Below are 20294 nucleotides of genomic sequence, written 5' to 3' on the forward strand. Positions count from 1 at the left end.
GCCCGATGTGAAATTTCAAAATTAAATATAAAAAATTTGTTTGTATTTTTGAAAAACAGATTAATGCAGGATTCTGCTGGAGAAGCTCACTGTTTTCCCATGACAGTATTCCTTTAATATTGCTTTCTTGTGTAATCCTTGTTCATTAAACCATATAATGCCAATGACTTTGGGTGCAAGAATAGTCAATGGCAATTATACTGGTAGGACAGATCAACAGACAGATATAATTAATATTGATAAAAAGGCTTATTCTTGACATTTCTCAGCTTTAAGAAAAAAAACCCATAAAATTCTACCTCTACTTTATATGTAACAAGGACTTTATGGTCAAATATAAATATTAATAGGGATGTAGCGAACCTCAAAAAAAAAGTTCGCGAACCTGTTCGCGAACTTCCGCCGAAAATTGCGAATATTCGCGAACTTTGCGAACCCCATAGACTTCAATGGGAAAGCGAACTTTAAAACCTAGAAAAGCCATTTCTGGCCAGAAAACTGATTTTAAAGTTGTTTAAAGGGTGCCACGACCTGGACAGTGGCATGCAGGAGGGGGATCAAGGGCAAAAACATCTCTGAAAAATTGACACACGCCGTTTTTCGAAATGATCGGTAATTTTGCGATTTTTTCGTAATTTCCGGCGCTTTCGTAAAGTTATCGTAAGTTTTGCGACTTTTTCGGAGCAGTCGTACCGTTATCGTAAGTTTTGCGACTTTTTCGGAGCATTCGTAACGTTATCGTAAGTTTTGCGACTTTTTCGGAGCATTCGTAACGTTATCGTAAGTTTTGCGACTTTTTCGGAGCATTCGTAACGTTATCGTAAGTTTTGCGACTTTTTCGGAGCATTCGTAACGTTATCGTAAGTTTTGCGATTTTTTCGGTGCCGGCGAACCCAAATTGCGAACATCACGAAAAGTTCGCGAATTCGCGGACTTGCGGACACCTGATGTTCGCGCGAATTAGTTCGCCGGCGAACAGTTCGCTACATCTCTAAATATTAAAGGTGGAAAATGTAGAATATTTTAACAACCCATAGGGGCTGATTTACTAATCCACGAATCCGAATCCTGAATGAGAAAAAATCGGATTGGAAATGAACATTTTGCGACTTTTTCGTATTTTTGTGATTTTTCCTCACCATCACGACTTTTTCGTGAATTGTTACGACAAGTCGTAATGGCTATGAAAAAGTCGCGACGGCGACGAAAAAATTGCAAAATACCGATCATTACGAAAAAAAAACGCATTCGGACGCTTTCGATCCGTTAGTGGATTAGTAAATCGGCCCCATAGTGTCATAGTCTAGGATTTCAGAAAATAAAACCATAATTTATTGCCATCAAATCATGTTATGGAACATAAAAAAATCTATTTTATTTTTCATGGACTATTTTGTGGCTCATATGCTATGTAGCTGGATCCTGTGAATAAATTATATCTTAGGATGATATGATCGCAGAAAAGGTGGCTGCAGATGAAAAATGCTAATTCATAGTTCTACAACCCTACAATGACATACATTCTAAAATGCTGAGAATCTTCAGTTTTACATTAACAGATAAGCATGTCATATTATAATAGACTAGTAAATTTCCCTGGAATTACAGAATAGAAAACTCTTCAAATAGTTCCATGCTGACTTTGCTAAATCATAAGCACCATTTGTTATTCATTGTCCAGCTGAACATATGAGAGCAAAATATATAGTCAGTAATCATTAAAGATGACTGTGAGTTGTAATGGCTACTACATGTGCCAGCTGGAAAGAAAGCTGGCATCCAGATGTTCTAGTGTAATTTTATTGTTCTAGTGCAATTTGTATAAGCTTTTGCCAATTATAACCCCATAGTCATAGAACATTATAGGGTCAGTGGAGCTATTAATTTTAAATAAGTGTCATTGACAGCATAAAAAATGAGAGCCACTAATAATTTAAGGGGTTATTTATGACTTGCCCATTAAACATTTACATAGTGCTTGCACCCAAACCTTTTTTTATTGCAATTGCACTATGTGCTGACTTTGCACATCTTGCACAAGCAGAAGACATCAGTCTTTTGAGCAAGGGTTCTCTTTGTTTAACACTTATCCTGGGCTATAAGTGCAGAGCTACTTTTGTATCTCATCCTTGCATCAAAAGGCCCCCTTTCTAGTAGTACCTAATAAATATCATGCAAGTAAGTGGCATGTACTGTATTTGGATCCAATGGACTTTCCAAGTTTACCCCTTACATGGCATGGGCAAAATTTCTGTACTAATTACTGGAGGAGCAAAAGTAATGGGGTAACACATAAGATGCCCATGGGGAGGGTCACATAAAAGAAAGTGGTGGGCATAAATACTGGGCAGCAAACATTGTAATTTATGTTTTTATGCATGTTTTACTTAGCATAAACTAATTACCCAGGTGCTCTTTAAAAGCCTCAGATAAAATATATTCAGTAACTGAATAAAACATTATCAGAAATTACTGATGTGCACACCAGTACCTCCATAGTGCTTTTATTCTTAAAGTATAGTAAAAGAATGATTACTGCATGGTTTTACTGGGATTACTGCACAAGCTGTTCTTGGTTTAATAATGTTGTACAGGTATAAGATCTATTATCTGGAAACCCGTTATCCAGAAATCTCCAAATTATGGAAAGGCCATCACCCATAGACTCCATTTTAATCAAATAATTCAGATAACGGGTCCTATACCTGTATTTTTATGAAATTCTGGAGGTACAGGCATATGGGTCCTTAACTATGTATATTAAGACTAAACTGAGCGGTTCTCCTCCAAAAACACATTCCCTACTATCTGTTTTAAGGGGCAATTCTGAGTTAAAAGGGCAACAAAGGCAAATATGTTTTATCTTCTTTAAATAATTTGGAAAAATTTAATTTTCTAAAGAATTTTTATTACTATGATGATTTCAATACTTTCTCCAGCCACTGTCTATTTATTATTTAGGGGCAGATTCATTAAAGTACCGAAAAGGGAAAAATTCGGATTGGTTACGATATATTGATAATTGATAATTTCAAATATCACGAAAAAGTTTACGAAAAAATCATATTAGTCACGATAATATTGTATTGGCGATCCGAAAGTCACAAAATTTTCGTATCCCAACTATCGTAAACAGCGGGAAAACCTTTCTGACTTTGAACCTTCAGTGCATGATTTTGTAAGCCTCCCATAGTACTCAATGGCACTCTGCAGCTCCAACCTGGCCCAAGGAAAGTCACGATACTGAAGCTTTAATGAATCCAAAACTTTTGTACTCAGCACGACAATACAATTTTGTTGCACAAATTTTGTCGCAAAGTACGAAAAAGTCGGTATGAAAATGTCTTGGAAAATACGCTCATTACGAAAAAGTCAGATTCGGACCAATCCTACATTAATAAATCTGCCCCTAAGTATACATAATACAGTATTTTACTATTAACTCTCTTGCCTATCTTGCCATGTCCTATTAAATTACAGTCTCTGATCTATGGGACCTTCTTCTTCTTGTCTCTTTAACACTCAGCACTTAATCTTTAATTTAACCGTACTTTGTATTTTTTTGTTTTTTATTATTATAATATTGAGCAATTTGTTATATTAATATATTGTTCTGTTGTACGGTGCTGCATACATAAGTTGGTGCTATATAAATATGAAAATACATACTTACATCCTGCTAGACTCTTATGCCTTTAGCCCTCATTTTACTCCTGTAAACTGGGGGGCCCACAAACAAACAAACTTGTATATATATTGAAAGAGTGTTGATAACTGGAACATTTTTAGTTGGACCAGAAGTCCATCTGTCATTGGCCATTTGCTTATTAATTTGTACATATATTACCATAAAGCTCTAATTGTAAGTACTATGTCTGTTTTTGCTGCTGACACTACATTATGCAACACTCTAGGCTCTTTGTATGATGTTTCCACTTCACAAATAAATTGGCAAACTGGCAAATTAGGTTTAACACTGATAAATGCAAATACAGGTCCTTGGGCAAAAAATAACATATATGTTAGGTATATTTTAAATTCTGTTTCCTGTTGAGGAAACATGTTTAACCATATTCAGAAGTTCTTTGAAGTTCTTAATTTTTACAAACTTTAAAAAAAAAAATAAAATTTAAACAGAGACTTATATTTGTACATTGTATTTTTGCCATCCTTTAGTCCATTTTTCATCATAGACTTTAATCTAACTTAGACTTGCTAAATCAGTTGATTTGATTACTCACATATAATGTCTCTTTAAGTTTGTATATGGAAGTTCAGTCTGTGCAATCTCTGAGGGCTATAAAAAGTTATGGGATGCTGCAAGTGTAATCTAACCCAAACACATTTCCATTAATTTCCATTAGTTATCTGGAATCCCTTTATCCAGAAAGCTCCAAATTACAGAAACGCTGTTTCGCACAGACTCCATTAAAAGCAAATAATTTACATTTTTAAAAACTATTTCTTTGTTCTCTGTAGTAATAAAACTGTACCTTGTACTTTATACCAGCTAAGATACAATGAATCCTTTTTGGAGGCCAAACAATCCTATTGGGTTTATTTCATGTTTAAATTATTTTTTAGTAGACATAAGGTATGGTGATCCAAATTACAGAAAGACCCCATATCAGGAAAACCCCATGTCACGAGCATTCTGGATGCCATACTATTACATACATAAGATTTTCACCAAAATAATTATTGAATGTATAATTTTGGTATTCTGTCTATTTTTTTAATATTGTCAAGTCTGAATTTCAAATGATCATTTGATGGGTCTAGTTGACAGGTCTAGTGTTCTTAAATTTTTTTCAAACCCAATTGTGTGTGGGATCTATAAAAGTCTGTAAACAATTTACCTAGTGTAAGTAGAAGCATCAATAGTTGTAATATGCAAAGACATCCCTGAAATTACCAACCGCTTAAATAGACAGAAATAGTAGTGAAGAGTGAATCTACCCCACTTTGGTTCACTGAAAATTCATGAAACGTGTCTTTTTTGATGCGCACAACTTTTTTTGATGTGACCGCAACATTTTTTGATGTCACCACAAACTCTTCATGAAAAAATTAGGCAATGGCGAAATGCGGATAACTGCGAATCCATGCCTGCCAAAAAAAATTCGCTCATCACTAATAAACAGGCATAACATTAAGTTCCCTTGTGCCAGGGCACTCTGTGACTTACTTCTTGCGCCCTGTTATGCAATGCAGACACAACTTGCATATTATTGCAAGATTGAAGTATAGACAAGCACAGGCTGACTCAAGCAGTTACTGAATGAAGTTTCTCTAGTGAAATTCTGAACAAATTTTTGTACTTAGTGCTGTCAGTGAACCCTAGAAGGGTGTAATCATAGTTTTCAATCAACGTAAAACCAAAATTTGACACTCAAAAGGTGCTACCCTTCTTTTTTTTCTTTTATTACTTAAACAATAAAAGAAACAGGGCCTGGAACCACTCAATTAAATATATCATTAGATTTACGAAGGGCAGGTTTTCTTATTACTTGAAAACCTAATGTACTTTTATCTTTCATAGCAACAAAACTATTAACAGCAATATGATTACAGCTAACTGCACATTTGTACTCTAGGTTTACCATTAAACCATGTCATTCATTTTTGAACCACTTAACTGTAATTGGATCTATGACCTGTATCACACCTTTATATAAATAACCTATGTTACCACAAAAAATTGTGTGTGTATATATATATATATATATATATATATATACAGTATATGATGAAAGCTCCAGTTAGGAGCTGAAACGTCGGACTGAATAAAGCCTTACATCTTTAAAACTACAAGACTCCTTTGTGAAAAACCCATGTGTGCTGTCATTTCCAACTCTGTATATCTACACTTACTGCACTGGCACCTGGGTATCATCTCTTCTCATGGTGTGCAGCTTGCTGACAACCTGTATCTATATCTATATATATATAATATATATATATATATATATATACTATATACGATTATATATATAATCTTGTGTTTACAAAGGGAATATTTAGCTTAACACGAAAAGACTCTTCTTGAAAAGACTGCTTCTACCATAGCATTTAACATGTACAAGAATATGTTCCTAAAATACTTTCTTCAGCTGAATATTAGTGTTTTGTTTAGAAACATCTGCTGAACAAAATAAATTTTTTCTAAAAAGGTTAGCTTGTTAAGAAGTTCAATTGATGGAAATGGATGTTTGCTTTATGCATGACAACATTCAGCATTGTATCCCTATGCTTACAATTTGTTTTTTTGTGTATTTTTTCACTTTTATAATACTTAAACCTCTGGAGTCTCAATTACTGTATATATTTAAACAAGAGACTTGTAAGTGGCTGCATTCTTTTTAAGCAATTGTTGTTGTTAGCTTTAATGACATTAGATACTGTGCAAATGAATATGCATAATATAAAATAACAACTAGACCAGCTTGGGTAACTATATATTTCTCAATTCATAATTTCTTATTAGTATTCATTTGAAAAATTGACTGCAACAAAGCAGTAAAGGTTAAGGGGTATATTTATAAAACTGTGTAAAAGCTGTGTAGAATAAAATTTACATTTCAGTTTTAATGCCATGGTACACAGTGTAAATCAGTAGAACACTTTTCAAACCAGAAAAACTTTAATGTTAGTCTGGTGTAAAGTAAATTACAGACCTTAATACGCAAATTAATAATTTGTAATAGGGGGTGCATAAAGATTTCTTCAGCTGCTATGGAAACCTTTAATTTATGCATAGGGACTACATGGGAGCTTTCTAAAAAAGGACAACTTTTTTTACTCCATAAATATGTACACAGCTTTATAGAAACAGTTTTATCATAGTAAAGATGTGACGGTAGCATAAATCTCCTTATAGATTTCAGATGCTGGAACCACTGAAGAGTTTGTCCTTATTGATTGATAGTAGGGATATGCATTATTGGTGCCTACATACATATTACTGTGAGGATAAATTGTGCTGTAGGTTGTCATTGCATAACTAAATCTATTGACTGGGTTACTGTCGCCAATGATGCATGTCCCTAAGGTACCTTTTATATAATAAGAATAGTAGTTATGGACCTCTTTTGGCGAATCCTGCCGACACCGATTGCTGTTCCACCATAATTCCAATGCCGCAACAAGACAAGCAAGCAGCAGGCCTATTGCCAGGATGCAGAATACTCCAGCAAAACTGTGTAGTTTCAAAGCCTTGCCATCATTTTGTGCATTATTGTGGCTATTTAGATCACATCTTCCTGTCCGTGGCCACCACTTTTCTTTTAAGACATCTAGACGACCACTGTCCTGGAATTCAAGGATCCTTCAAATAAAGAAATACATTTTTTACACAAAATACACACATTACAAAGATTTAAAACAAGGATTGATCCAGTCTATGCAGGGCTGATTTACTAACAGAAATGCTAAACTAAAAATGTGCAGTTGCAGTTATAGCAGAAAACTATTAGGGTTTCACTTTACTTTCTAAGATATTGTTATTAATTACTGAATGGTTGCTACAGGCAACTGCAATTTCGTTTATAAATTAGTATGATGATGATGTCATTTAAACCTTGAAAGTTGAATTACTATATATTAGCACAATTCTTCATATAAGTAAAATGTGTAAATAATGTTCCATAGTTTAATACTAGTTTGCTATTTTAGAAAAAAATTTATTCAGAATTGCCATTTTCGATAATATAGGTTCAGAGATTGCAAAAAAATCATGTCTTACTATTCTAGAGTACATATTGATATAGCCATACTTATATTTTATTCTAACTGTACATTGCATTGTCAGTTATCAAATTTGTGTTATCATGAACGACCTAATCTAAGGGGCTGATTTACTAACCCACGAATCCGACCCGAATTGGAAAAGTTCCGACTTGAAAACGAACATTTTGCGATTTTTTCGTATATTTTGGGATTTTTTCGGATTCTGTACGAATTTTTCGTTACCAATACGATTTTTGCGTAAAAACGCGAGTTTTTCGTATCCATTACGAAAGTTGCGTAAAAAGTTGCGCATTTTTCGTAGCGTTAAAACTTACGCGAAAAATGCGCAACTTTTCGCGTAAGTTTTAACGCTACGAAAAATGCGCAACTTTTTACGCAACTTTCGTAATGGATAGGAAAACTCGCGTTTTTACGCAAAAATCGTATTGGTAACGAAAAATTCGTAAAGAATCCGAAAAAATCGCAAAATACCGATCATTACGAAAAAAACGCAATCGGACTCCATTCGACCCGTTCGTGGGTAAGTAAATCAGCCCCTAAGTATTACTTCAGGATCAATAGACCAACCACAGAGTTTAGCATTAGATTGTTGAGCTTATACTGTAGGTTAAAATGGAAGTATCTCATCATTACAAGTCAGAATCAAAGATAACCGTGGCTGCCTCTGTAGTACTGACCATGTGAAATTTACTAATCCACGAATTAAATCACGAATGGGAAAAATTTGGATTGGAAACTAAAATTTCTGAAGATCGCAAATATCCCAAAAATGCTTCCGAAAAAATCGTATTACACACGATAATATTGTATTGGCGATCCGAAAGTCACGAAATTTTTGCACTGACCATTGTAAACAGCGGCAGAGCCTTTCCAAATTTTTCGCACGGGCACACCAAAAAATTGTGCGGTCGCACGAAAAAGTCACGCGAGAATTCGCTCGGAGCGTTTGTATGAATGCTCCGAGCATTCGGGTCTTAGTGAATCTCCCCCTTAGTGTTTTGCTGTCTTGTTTTCTTTCACTTTGTCTGTAAATTTAGTAATTCATCTTTAATATATTTCTAAATTGAGATAACATTGCCTCCAGATGTTAAGTGACAAGATACTGGCTTGACAATGTACAATATGAACATAAAATCAGTATACTGATCACTCTATGTAAGTAAACATATTAATCTGGTGCTGGTTGATTGTAAATGATAAGGACTTGCAATAAACAGAATTATTGGGGAAACCACTGTAGCATAATGTGCATGTGATTAATTTTATTCTGATAGAATCATTTGCTTTTAAGGTTTAATTGGCATGATGCATAAAGGATTAAAAACGTTAGTGTCTGATGGATAGTGATGAGCAAATCTGTCCCATTTCGCTTCACTTTGAAAAGATTAACAAAATGGCAAAAAACACTTGCACGTGTGCACCAAAAAAATGCAAGCGGCAAATTTTTTTTTGATGTGCAACTTTTTTTGTAATGCAGCAAATTTTTCTGTTCAGTTTTTTGCACTCGTTTCATGAAACAATCTGCCAATGGCGAAATGTGGAAATTCGCCACAAATCCATGCCTGCGGAAAAATTTCGCTCATCACTACTGATGGAATGTTTTATCATCTACTAGTTATTTCACTAAAGTTGGTTGGCATGTTCTGCACATCAGTACCCTGCTCATTACTGTTAGGACTGAAAGCAAATCAACTTTATAACATTTATAAAATTTAGTTTTTATATAAAACCACACAGGCTACACAATTCATTACAATACAACAGAATACAATAGATTTCAACAAAATGTTATGGTTAAATAAACAGTAACAAGTTTCTTATTAATCTAATATTCAGTTGAAAAATACCCTTCTTTAAAATAGTTGGTCACATTCAGTTATTACAGTAAGTTAGGTTGAGGCATTATAAGAACCAAAGGTCCCCCCGAGACCAAAGCATCATTCTTCTAAATCGTCTAACACATTTTAAATTTTAGATGAATGCTTAAGAATGTAGACAGTTATTAGTCAGCATTTTATATACAGTAACTGTAAATGTAATTTTAGTTTAAGGCATAAAATAAACTAAGGCAAAAACAAAGGGAAATAATATGATTAAAATATGCAACAATTGCATAGCAAACTTTAACTTATATGCAGTATGTCTTAGCTTGTTATGTATAAAAAAAAATGATAAAGGTTACATAGCTTTTTATGTTGAAAGAGTAAAAACACTTGGAATTTAGTTTTGTAATTTTAAACTTTGGGATGAATAACTACTTTAAAAAAAAACTCTGCTTATCATTATTATCATTAGTATAGCATGCATTGAACTTCCTGTACAGAATCCAGGACCCCAAGGCTTGCCAGATAAAAGAATCTGTAGTTTGGTTACATCTACAGGTATTTATCACTGACCAAAGGGCAAAAGGGGTTTGATTTACTCCAACCTCCATTACTTTGTCCTCCCATCAATTCCAGTTCTGAAGAGAGGACAAAGGAAGTAGAGAGCCCACAATCATCTTCCATGTGTTTTAAAATCCATATTCAATAAAGTGAATCAAAAACTAACATTAACAACCGCTTTCAGTTCTCTTAGCTTAATCTTCCACCTGGAAGCAAACTGCTGAGTTTGATTAGAAAAATACAGACAAGAGTTTACAGAATCTAAAACCCCTACCAAGGAAATATCATCCTTTGGCAAGCAAGAGGAATTAAGCTTTTAAACTAGAATGAATTGGATTTTTAAAAATATATAAGGAAAAAACTTACAGCTCTTTAAAAAAATGGAAGTTCCATAAACTGTAAAAGTGCACTTGCACATATGTCATAAACTGTCATATAAAAAAACAGTAGCGGTCAATTTAGAATTCAGTATATGCATCTCTAGTCACTGGCTGAGAAAATAGTGCAAATTGTATGTTTCTAAGCTCACTATTAACTTCAATTTAGTTATGAATGTTGCATTTATTAAAATAAGCAGAACCCTAACCTTGCAAACTTTTTTCTTACCTTTGTGAAAAAATGTCTCTATAAGGGCTGCCATGTTGAAGAGCTATACCATAGCCTTTACTACTAATAGTATTCCCAGTAACAGCCACTGAACATTCATCATCTGTGAGAGCTGCATATTCCACTACTGTTACATCCCACAAGAAAGCATAGTTTCCCCGTTTTGCCTGTAAGAAAGCAAAGAATTATGAACATAATGAACTTCCGCTGTGCAATATACTTTTCGCACACAGAAATTACTTAAAAAACAATGACTAACATTAAGAAATTATAAATGTTCAAAAAACATGTACTACTTTGTTTTCACACACCTACACATTCTTTGGCAAAACATAAATGAAAACATTTGAAAATAATGTTTATATCAAAATCCTAAAGATCATATGCCATAAAAACCTTTAATAGTTATATTGGCTTTATACCAAGTTTTTGTTTAGCACATAACTACTTATTCTAAACATAAGTAAAAAAGGAACAATTATTCTAAACACAAGTAAAAGTAACAAACTAATAATTTAATGCAAATCAACTTTTATTTACAGAGCTTGTGTATGTTTTCCACATAATCCATCATAAGCAAATTAAAAAAATACAGCATTACACTTATTCTTTATAATTAAAAAATATGATATAACAATTAGTACAGATTTGGACTGGGGCAAATTTGTCAAATTGGTTAATATTCTCTATATCTCTATCATTGCTTGCATGTGTGAAGAAATGATATGCCAACATGCCTTCTAATTAGTGACACTAGACAGGGCTGTCCACTTTTCCCTGTATTTTTTGTGTTGGTCATGGAGTCACTAATTATCATAATATGCTCTTTTATTTACGTACTGTGCATGGTCTGAAATTAGAAGATCTATATCACTACATTGCTCATTTCCAAGCCAAAACAAGCATATTGTACAATACTCAAAGTGCAATTTTACCATGCTTTTTACACACAATGCAGTGTGTTTTCCCAATAATTTTAGCATAATCATGACCTACTCAGAAGGTGTTATACAAAGAAAGCCTAAATGTTTCCAATAGCAATTAAAAAGTTGTGTGTTTACTTCAGAAAGTCTACTATAATTTATATAAATAAGCTGCTATGTAGCCATGGAGGCAGCCATTCAAAGGAGAAAAGGCACAGGCACATAGCAGATAACAGATAAAACACTATTGTATTCTACAGAGCTTATCTGTTATCTGCTATGGCTGCTCCCGTGGCTACACAGCAGCTTATTATATAAATTATAGTAGTGTTACTGTAGCAAACACACCAGTTTTACCAGCGCAGGGCAACAGTGCATTATATTTTTATTACTTTAAAGCTCTTTCATTTTTTAGTGTTACTGTTCCTTTAATGCAATTTAATTTTAATTTTAATTCACCACTTTAACATCACTCTTCCACACCAAAGTTGCATAGGCAAAGCTAATATGAACTCATGTGGTGCACAGAAATAGAATAACTAAACTACCAATATAAGTATAAACTGTAGTTTTACAAAGCAATAGTTTTCTGACTGATGGGGTCAGAAGAAGAAGTCAAATAATTCAAAAACTATAAATAATACCAATTGATCAATTGAACCCATGCTTAGAATTGGCCTTTCTTTTACATACTAAAAGTTAACCTAAAGGTAAACCACCCCTTTAAGTATAACCTAAGTACAAAATAAAATTACTAAAGTAAGTATAACCTAATATAAGTACATAATAATGTAATATATTAAGTATAATTTAAGTATTAACTAACTTATATGGCATTTAATTGGATCATGTTTTCGTTGAATGGTCCTGTTGCAGGTGACTAATGGTTAGAGTCTGCATTTTTGTGCCTAAAATTAATAAATACAGAATATTAATAATTATTAATAATAGTTATTAGTCTTAAGGAAAAGCTTTTGAGATTTATGGCATTCCCATAATTGAATGGTATATATGTACTATATAGTGCAGAGAAAATTGGTCTGGTTTACAAAAGTCTTATATTACTTTTATGTATTCGTACAGGCTACATTTTCTCCAGTTAAAACAATTCTGAATGCTACTAAATAGACCAAGGTTAAAACATGTAATTGTAATTCAACATAAGTCTATAGCTGAATATTATCAGTTTTTGCACTCATTAAAAATTGCTTGAGAAAGTCCTTTTTAATGCTGTCAAAGTCACAAATTTTGAAACAAAGGAACTTTAAAAAGTTGCAAAAATAGTGCCTCGTTGATTTTAATATCAATACAATTCATCTTCTTGCTTTTAATAGCTTTACATTTACATGCACAAAAGGTCAACACTACTGGGAAATAGTATTTTTGCTTAGTGCTTCTGTTATTGATTAAAAGAGTCACAATATAAAAACATCTTTGAAGGGGACCTGTCACCCTAGGAAATAATTCCAAATTGTTTTGTATTGTGTTTGTTAAGCAAAATAAACTTATACTATATAAATTATTTATGTCCTTCAGTCTTGGAATTCACAATCCCAGCAAGCAGACAGTTACCATTTTGTGAACACTACTAAGGCAAGCTTGGAATCATGCCAAAATCGTATGTGCCAAAATGGGGGACCTGCTACACATGACAATGCACTGGCTACACAATTAGTTGATGAGTAGGGAGGGTGGATGCGAATGCTCTATGGAAAGAGAAAGTAAGTCTCTGCCCCCAGCTCTAAGTCATAGGGGCAGGGCAGTAAATATATGATTGACAGCTGGGATTTCTAAATGCCTTTATAATGCATATGGAATTTGAGTAGCATGATTACATTGAAAATTACTTTTAGTATACAGCTTTCTATGAATGGGTGACAGTCCCAAACAAAAGTTTTAAGGTTTCACAATAGTATGAGTAACAAAAGTGAATCTCCAGGTATAAATGCATGGTTCCATGCCGAGTTAAGGATTTACTTAAATCCAGTATGGTTAGGTACATCTTAATAGTGCATTTACGAATGAAGGTGTGTCAGGACCTGCTTGTACCAGAACTCTGGATTCTATGTTAGGCAGGTTCTGCATTACCTCACAGAGCCACTGGAGACCTTGGGCATCCAGCCCGGAACATTCTGTTAACCCCTCTTCTTTGCTTCTGTGTTTATGTTCTCCTTCTCCTCCCTTAATTAGCCCAGGTGGTTCCAATCAGTCAATTAACGGGCTTTATAAGCCTGTCACAAGCAACCCCTGGTTGCTTGATCATTGAGCCTTTACGTTCCAGCGACCTTACCTGCTTGTTCTAGTCCCTGTTCCTACCTGACTCCTGCCTCCATACCTGCCTGATTCCGTTACCTTACCCTGTTCTACGACTCCTGTTCCTGACCTCTGTTTGATCTCCCGGTTTTGACCTCGGCCTGATTATTGGACTCTCCCTGCCTTCAGCCTGCCCCTGACCACTGCCTGTTATTCCGGACCCTCCTTGTTTGCTGCCAGTCCTGACCCTCTGCCTGTTTTACGGATTTGTTTTGTCTTCTGCCTGCCTCTAACCACTGGCCTGTTGTAAGGACTTTCATATTTCTTATTACTCCATTTTCATTATTAAATCATGTTTCAGCAACATAACTTGTTTCCTGGCTATCCACAAGCGCAGTACCCCCTGTACCCATATTACACGGCATATAAGCTCCTACCTGCCAGCCACCCACCTGTGGCTGCGCCTGACAAGGTGCAAACTGTGCAACTGTGAACATCTAACAGCTTACTAAATATATTAAATAAACAATGTGCCATTTTTCTGAATTGACTGATATGTGATGCTTTTACATGAAGTGTTTTGCTCTGAATAAGTTTGTGAAATTTGGGGGAAATTGCAAAACTATTCCATATCAGGCATTTTTAGCTCTGCCATAGCATATACATTGCCCTACACTGTTATAGAAGCTCCTTCAACTATGCCACATATTCTCAGGCTAGAAATTCCAAACACTTTTATTTTCCATTAATAATGCACGGTAGTGAATCCAGCTGTCTCTCCAGAGGTCAAGGAAGTAGCACATGTGGAAGGCAAAGGGTGGATTAATGACATCTGCTGCTGTTTTTTTTTCCTGGCAAAACAGACTGCATGGAGATAATTTAGGATGGCTTTGCCATAACGTGTAAAAGTCGACATAAAATAAATGACATTGATTCTACATGTGAAAAAAGCCAAGATATAATTGGGAAACGCCAATTATGGTGATGAGGTGTATTTTATTTGTGTACCATTAAAAAGATTTGCAAAGTGGCGAAAAATTCGCAAAACTCTGAGATTGACGAACATCAATTTTTTTTAAGCATGTCATTTTGTTTGATGACATGTGCAACATTTTTTTTGTGTGCAACTTTTTTTTGAGGAGCGCAACAATTCTTTTTTGACGTGCACCAATTTCCGCGTTTTGTGAATCTTTTACCACTCTGTGAATCTTTTCAATGTTACGCAAATTTTTCAGTGAAATGGGACATATTCGCTCATCACTAATCACCAGATAAGGGTAGCCACCTCATAATTTATTACCAACTGTGGACAAATGTATGCACTCTGAATTCTCACAAAATTAATAAAGACTTTATTGGGTTAATGCAATACTTCCAATATTCATCATGCCAGCAACATTTATTGCACAAGCATGGCTCATAAACACTGGAGAAGTCTTTTTTGCATACACAATAATGGTATGTACATGGGCATAAAATTTGATTGCACATAATTTTTTTATGACGTGCGTGAAACAATCTGCCAATGGCAAAATGTGGAAATTCACTGCAAATCCATGCCTGATGAAAAATTTCACTCCTCACTACCGATGAGGATTAGGTGTAAGTTTCTTAAATATTGAAGCTCTGTACAATACTCCTGCATCAAAAGAATTATGAATATTGCAACATGGTGATTAGTTGATTTTCAGTGCTATGGTATTGTGTAATGAGTGTGTAACCTTGTTTAGGTATGAAATAAAAAACAGAAGGGCAAAAAATTTGCCAGCATTAAAATTCTTTGACTTTCAGAGTTCCAAAAACAACAAACTAGTTTAAGAATGTAGAGGCAAAATATACCTAATCCAAAATTTGTAACTGTGGTGAAGGGGAATTGATTGTCTATTAAGTAACTCTTTCTGTCTAGGAGAGTAATTGTTTTGCTACTAGCAACTTTTCACAACTGCAACAGGCATACAAATTGAAATTTTACATTTTTTTCTTTTGTAAAAAACAAAAGAAAAATGTAAACTTTTGCGCTTAGCAGAATGATGATCTTGCAGTTCAGTTATAGAGATGTAGCGAACCTCACAAAAAAAGTTTAAAAAAGATTTTAAAGTTGTTTAAAGGGTGCCACGACCTGGACAGTGGCATGCAGGAGGGGGATCAAGGGCAAAAATGTCTCTGAAAAATACGTTGTTGACACAGCGTTACGTTTTGTGCTGTAAAGGGCAGAAATCACACTACATTTCTAAACTTGTGTAATAAACTGCTTTAAAATGTCCGGCGTCTACATGCCAATCAAGTCGTGTAAAGGTTACAGCCGTTTCACACCCAAAGACAAAACGTCGCAGTAGTGGATACGGAATATATTATTGCTGGTGGAAAAACATCGCTCAGCGACAACAAACAGCACTGGACACATTAAAGAACAGTAACTTAAATTTCTGGTTGGTGCTGGGGGTGAACTACTAGGAGCAGCACACCAGTCCCCAACACACCTAGACTAATAGCACTGGGCTCTATAAATTACAGTAGCAAACACACACAGACGGAGCTGCAGTACACAATGAAAAGAAGAGTAACAGTAATCAGAAAATAAAAGCAGTCCTTACAAGGACTATTGGGTTACAAAAGATGATCAGCAGGACAGCTGCCCACAGCAGCTACATACAGAGCAGTAGAAAGTAGATTACTAGTCAGCAAAGCTACCTAAACTGTCCCTCAAACCCCTGCACAGCTCTCTCCCTATGCTAACTCATCAAGCACACACAGGCAGAATGTAAAATGGCTGCTGGGCTTCGGTTTATATATGGAAGGGAGTGGTCCGGGGGTGGTCCAGGAGGGAGAGCTGCCTGATTGGCTGCCATGTATCTGCTGGCTCTGGGGTGAGAGGTCAAAATTTGGCTCCAGCTAAGGCGAACCCAAAATTGCGAACTTTGCTAAAAGTTCGCGAACTTGCGAACTTGCGAACACCCGATTTTCGTGCGAATTAGTTCTCCGGCGAACAGTTCGCTACATCTCTATTCAGTTAGCAAAGAAGTGTGCCAAAAGCCCAAATAGGATGATTCAATGCCATTATCTCCAGTTTGTCTTTATTATTTTTATTTATTTTTTTTGCTTTTCTGTTACTAAAATATGTATAAGGAAGTCTTGGGGGCTGATTTACTAAGACACGATTTCGAATCCGAATTGGAAAAATTCCGATTGGAAACGAACATTTTGCGACGTTTTCGGTAATTTTGCGATTTTTTCGTATTTTTTGCGGTTTTTTCGGCGTCTTTACGATTTTTGCGAAAAAACACGAGTTTTTCGTAGCCATTACAAAAGTTGCGCAAAGTCGCGATTTTTTCGTAGCGTTAACACTTGCGCGCAAAGTCGCGCCTTTTTCGTAGCGTTAAAACTTAAAAGGTGCGACGTTTCGCGCAAGTTTTAACGCTACGAAAAAATCACGACTTTGCTCAACTTTCGTAATGGCTACAAAAAACTCGCGTTTTTTTGCAAAAATCGTAAAGACGCCGAAAAAAATCGCAAAAAATACGAAAAAAAATCGCAAAATTACCGATCATCGGACGCAATCGGACGCATTCGGCCCGTTCGTGGGTTAGTAAATGTGCCCCTTGGTGTTATTCTCTGTTATTTACAAAAGCTGGTTCTTAGATTGTTGTAATTTGATATACAATAAGCATATGTAGAAGTACTGTATTTTATTTTGTAACTCTAGATATGTTAAAATCAAAGGATATAACTTCTAAAATAAGCCTTATTTTAAAACATTTGAAAACAATGTATAAGCTCATATATATAAAAAATGTTTTGGTTTTTTTTTTTTAAATTACTTGATTCAAAAGATGTATATATTGTTGTATACAAGACTATTAATTCATTTCAGATTAAAAATAATATAGAAAGCTTTTAATGAATACGTGTCAGTAGAGTTCAGTTGATGTCAAATAAAATAACAGGCTTGAATGCAGCAATGGATATCCAAGAAAGTTATAGGCTTGTGATAGCTTCCAAGAAAAGAAATCCTGTCTGAAGAGTTATAGGCACAGTACATTGAGTTTTGTTATATTCACCTTGTGGAGAACATCATAAAATGATATACTTGCTGCATCATATAAGCTGCATCATTCTACTGAAGACATTATAAAATGATGTATTAAGTGAACTTTCACAAGAGATTATAATGCACCAAGACAGATTTTACATAATTAGTGAAGTGCAATTTTTTTTTCCAGGCATGGATTTGCAGAGAAATTCTGCATTTCACCATTGGTGGATTGTTTTAAAAAACTTCTGCAAATTTCGTTATGTAAAATTTGCGGCTACATCAAGGATTTGGTCACATCAAAAAAGGCGCAGTCTCATTAAAAAAGGTGTTGTCACATCAAAAAAGTCGAGCGGTACCCGTAATTTGCATATTTTTTGGCGCTTCTAGAATTTCAAATTCGCTCATTACTATACATAGTGAATATTTTATTCATTTATCATATCCATACAAAATATTGCACATTGCAGCCAAGTACATGATCAGCATTTTTCACTGTGCTTAAAACAAAAAGGTTCCATAATAGGGCAACTGCATACTAAATACCAATTTTTTCTGGAGACTGGCCCTCAGTTACACTGCATTTTAGAACTAGGTCTTTGGATTAAGGTGTGTTTATACAAAGCCTCTGTTTACTAACTTAAACTGTCTTTACCTTATGCAATTTAATCTAAGTGCACTAGTAAGGGATGCACTGAAAAGACACTAGACTAAGCTATCCGTTGCATTATCCTGCTTTGTTAAAAGGGGCACTACACTGTTGAGTTTGTATGTTTTACTGAATCATTTGATTCATTGTCTTAACTTCGTTGTGCATTTCATTTGTTAAAAGTAAACGAAGGGGCACGAACTGGCCGAATGCGTCCGATTGCATTTTTTTTCGTAATGATCGGTATTTGGCGATTTTTCGCGACTTTTTCGTTGCCATTCCGAATGTTGCGCAAAATCTGTCGATTTTTTCGTAGCGTTACTACTTGCGCGAAAAGTCGCAGCTTTTTCGTAGCCTTCGCGTGAAAAAGTCGCGACAATTTACGAAAAGTCGGAAAGGCGCCAAAAAAATCGCGAAAAAGTCGCAAAATGTTCGTTTTCCAATCGGTATTTTTCCAATTCGGATTTGGATTCGTGGGTTAGTAAATGTGCCCCTAAGGGTAAAGCTTAGGGTGTTTTGGCAGTAGTAGGACTAGTGATGGAAGCGTGTTAAAATGAAAGAGTCCATCCAACATAATACTGTGTTGCTGCTGCCAAATTGAGCCAAGTTCAAAGAAAGAATTGTTCTGCTGTTTGATGTTGGTAATCATAATATAAAGGTTCTGTTTGTGCAAATATGAGTATTTCATATTAAGTGGTGTAAAAGCACACACCTTTTCCCCTCAGGAAAACAGTGCTGGTGAACACAAGCAATTTTATATTCATGGGGGTGGCATCAGTTCTGAAAAGGACCACAGAGAACTATAGCATCCATCTAGGAAGACAGAGTGAAAGTGCAAAAAAAGTGGCGTATGCCTTTTTTTTTTGCACCTTCCACACTACCTTGCCATTGGTAAATGCTCTTTCAGATTACTTTCTTAGACAGACATTACACCCAAAATATATTTTTTTATAATGAATAAAAATGTAATGTTTCAAATATACATGAATTAAATATGTTTAATGTTTTTTTTTTCTGAAATATGATTGCTAGAAAGCATGTTCGAAGTTTTTGCAGCACTTAGCAAAAAGCACCACTATTTCTCAAATGTATCATGATATTATGGACTAGAGAGCATTTACAATTAATGGAAGGCTTTAGTCCAGATGTATGGTTTTATAATACATTTATTTGGAAAACAGGTTTAAAACGGTTTTATTTGAAAACCTAATACAATTAGTAAGAATGCAATCTTTTTATACCATTTCAAAACAATCTGCTTATCCTAATGAATGGGACACAATGATGTTTTTATTGATTAATATGAATCTTCACCTGACAATTCTTGTTTTTTGTTCCAATGATATTAACATCAAACAAATAACTACCTCCCCTTGCATTGCAGACATCATTATGATTATCTCTGTCTTTTAAGTTGAATAACTTTTTCTCTATTTTTAAAATTCTAACCTTGAAATGTACTGCCAGAAAGCACATTCTCATGTCATAATGTTCTAATAAATCCTATGTTTAGCAAACTGCATCCTTTTATCTGTTGACATATCAAGACAAGATAATTGTAATAATTCAATAAGAACAAAATAAAAGCTTTGAGAAGATTGCACTGAAATTAAATTCTTGTTTTTTAAAATATTTAAAATGTTACCTGTGCCTTTTTTTTTTTTTTTTTCAAATACTGCACTCCAAGTTTGGTTCATTTT

General features: G+C 34.7%; 1 protein-coding gene across 2 annotated transcripts in view; it reads right to left on the reverse strand.

Annotated features, from left to right (window-relative positions):
- The window catches only part of grid1 (glutamate receptor, ionotropic, delta 1), a 482837-nt gene that overhangs the window by 6961 nt on the left and 455582 nt on the right, over window positions 1–20294 (reverse strand). Inside the window, 2 exon segments of one of the 2 annotated variants that reach the window (NM_001103000.1) lie at window positions 7087–7327; window positions 10740–10906. In NM_001103000.1, coding sequence (NP_001096470.1) covers window positions 7087–7327; window positions 10740–10906 — 408 coding nt within the window. 2 annotated transcript variants of the gene reach the window in all.

The sequence above is a fragment of the Xenopus tropicalis genome, chromosome 7 (genome assembly GCF_000004195.4).
Source record: "Xenopus tropicalis strain Nigerian chromosome 7, UCB_Xtro_10.0, whole genome shotgun sequence".
In the NCBI taxonomy this organism is placed as follows: domain Eukaryota; kingdom Metazoa; phylum Chordata; class Amphibia; order Anura; family Pipidae; genus Xenopus; species Xenopus tropicalis.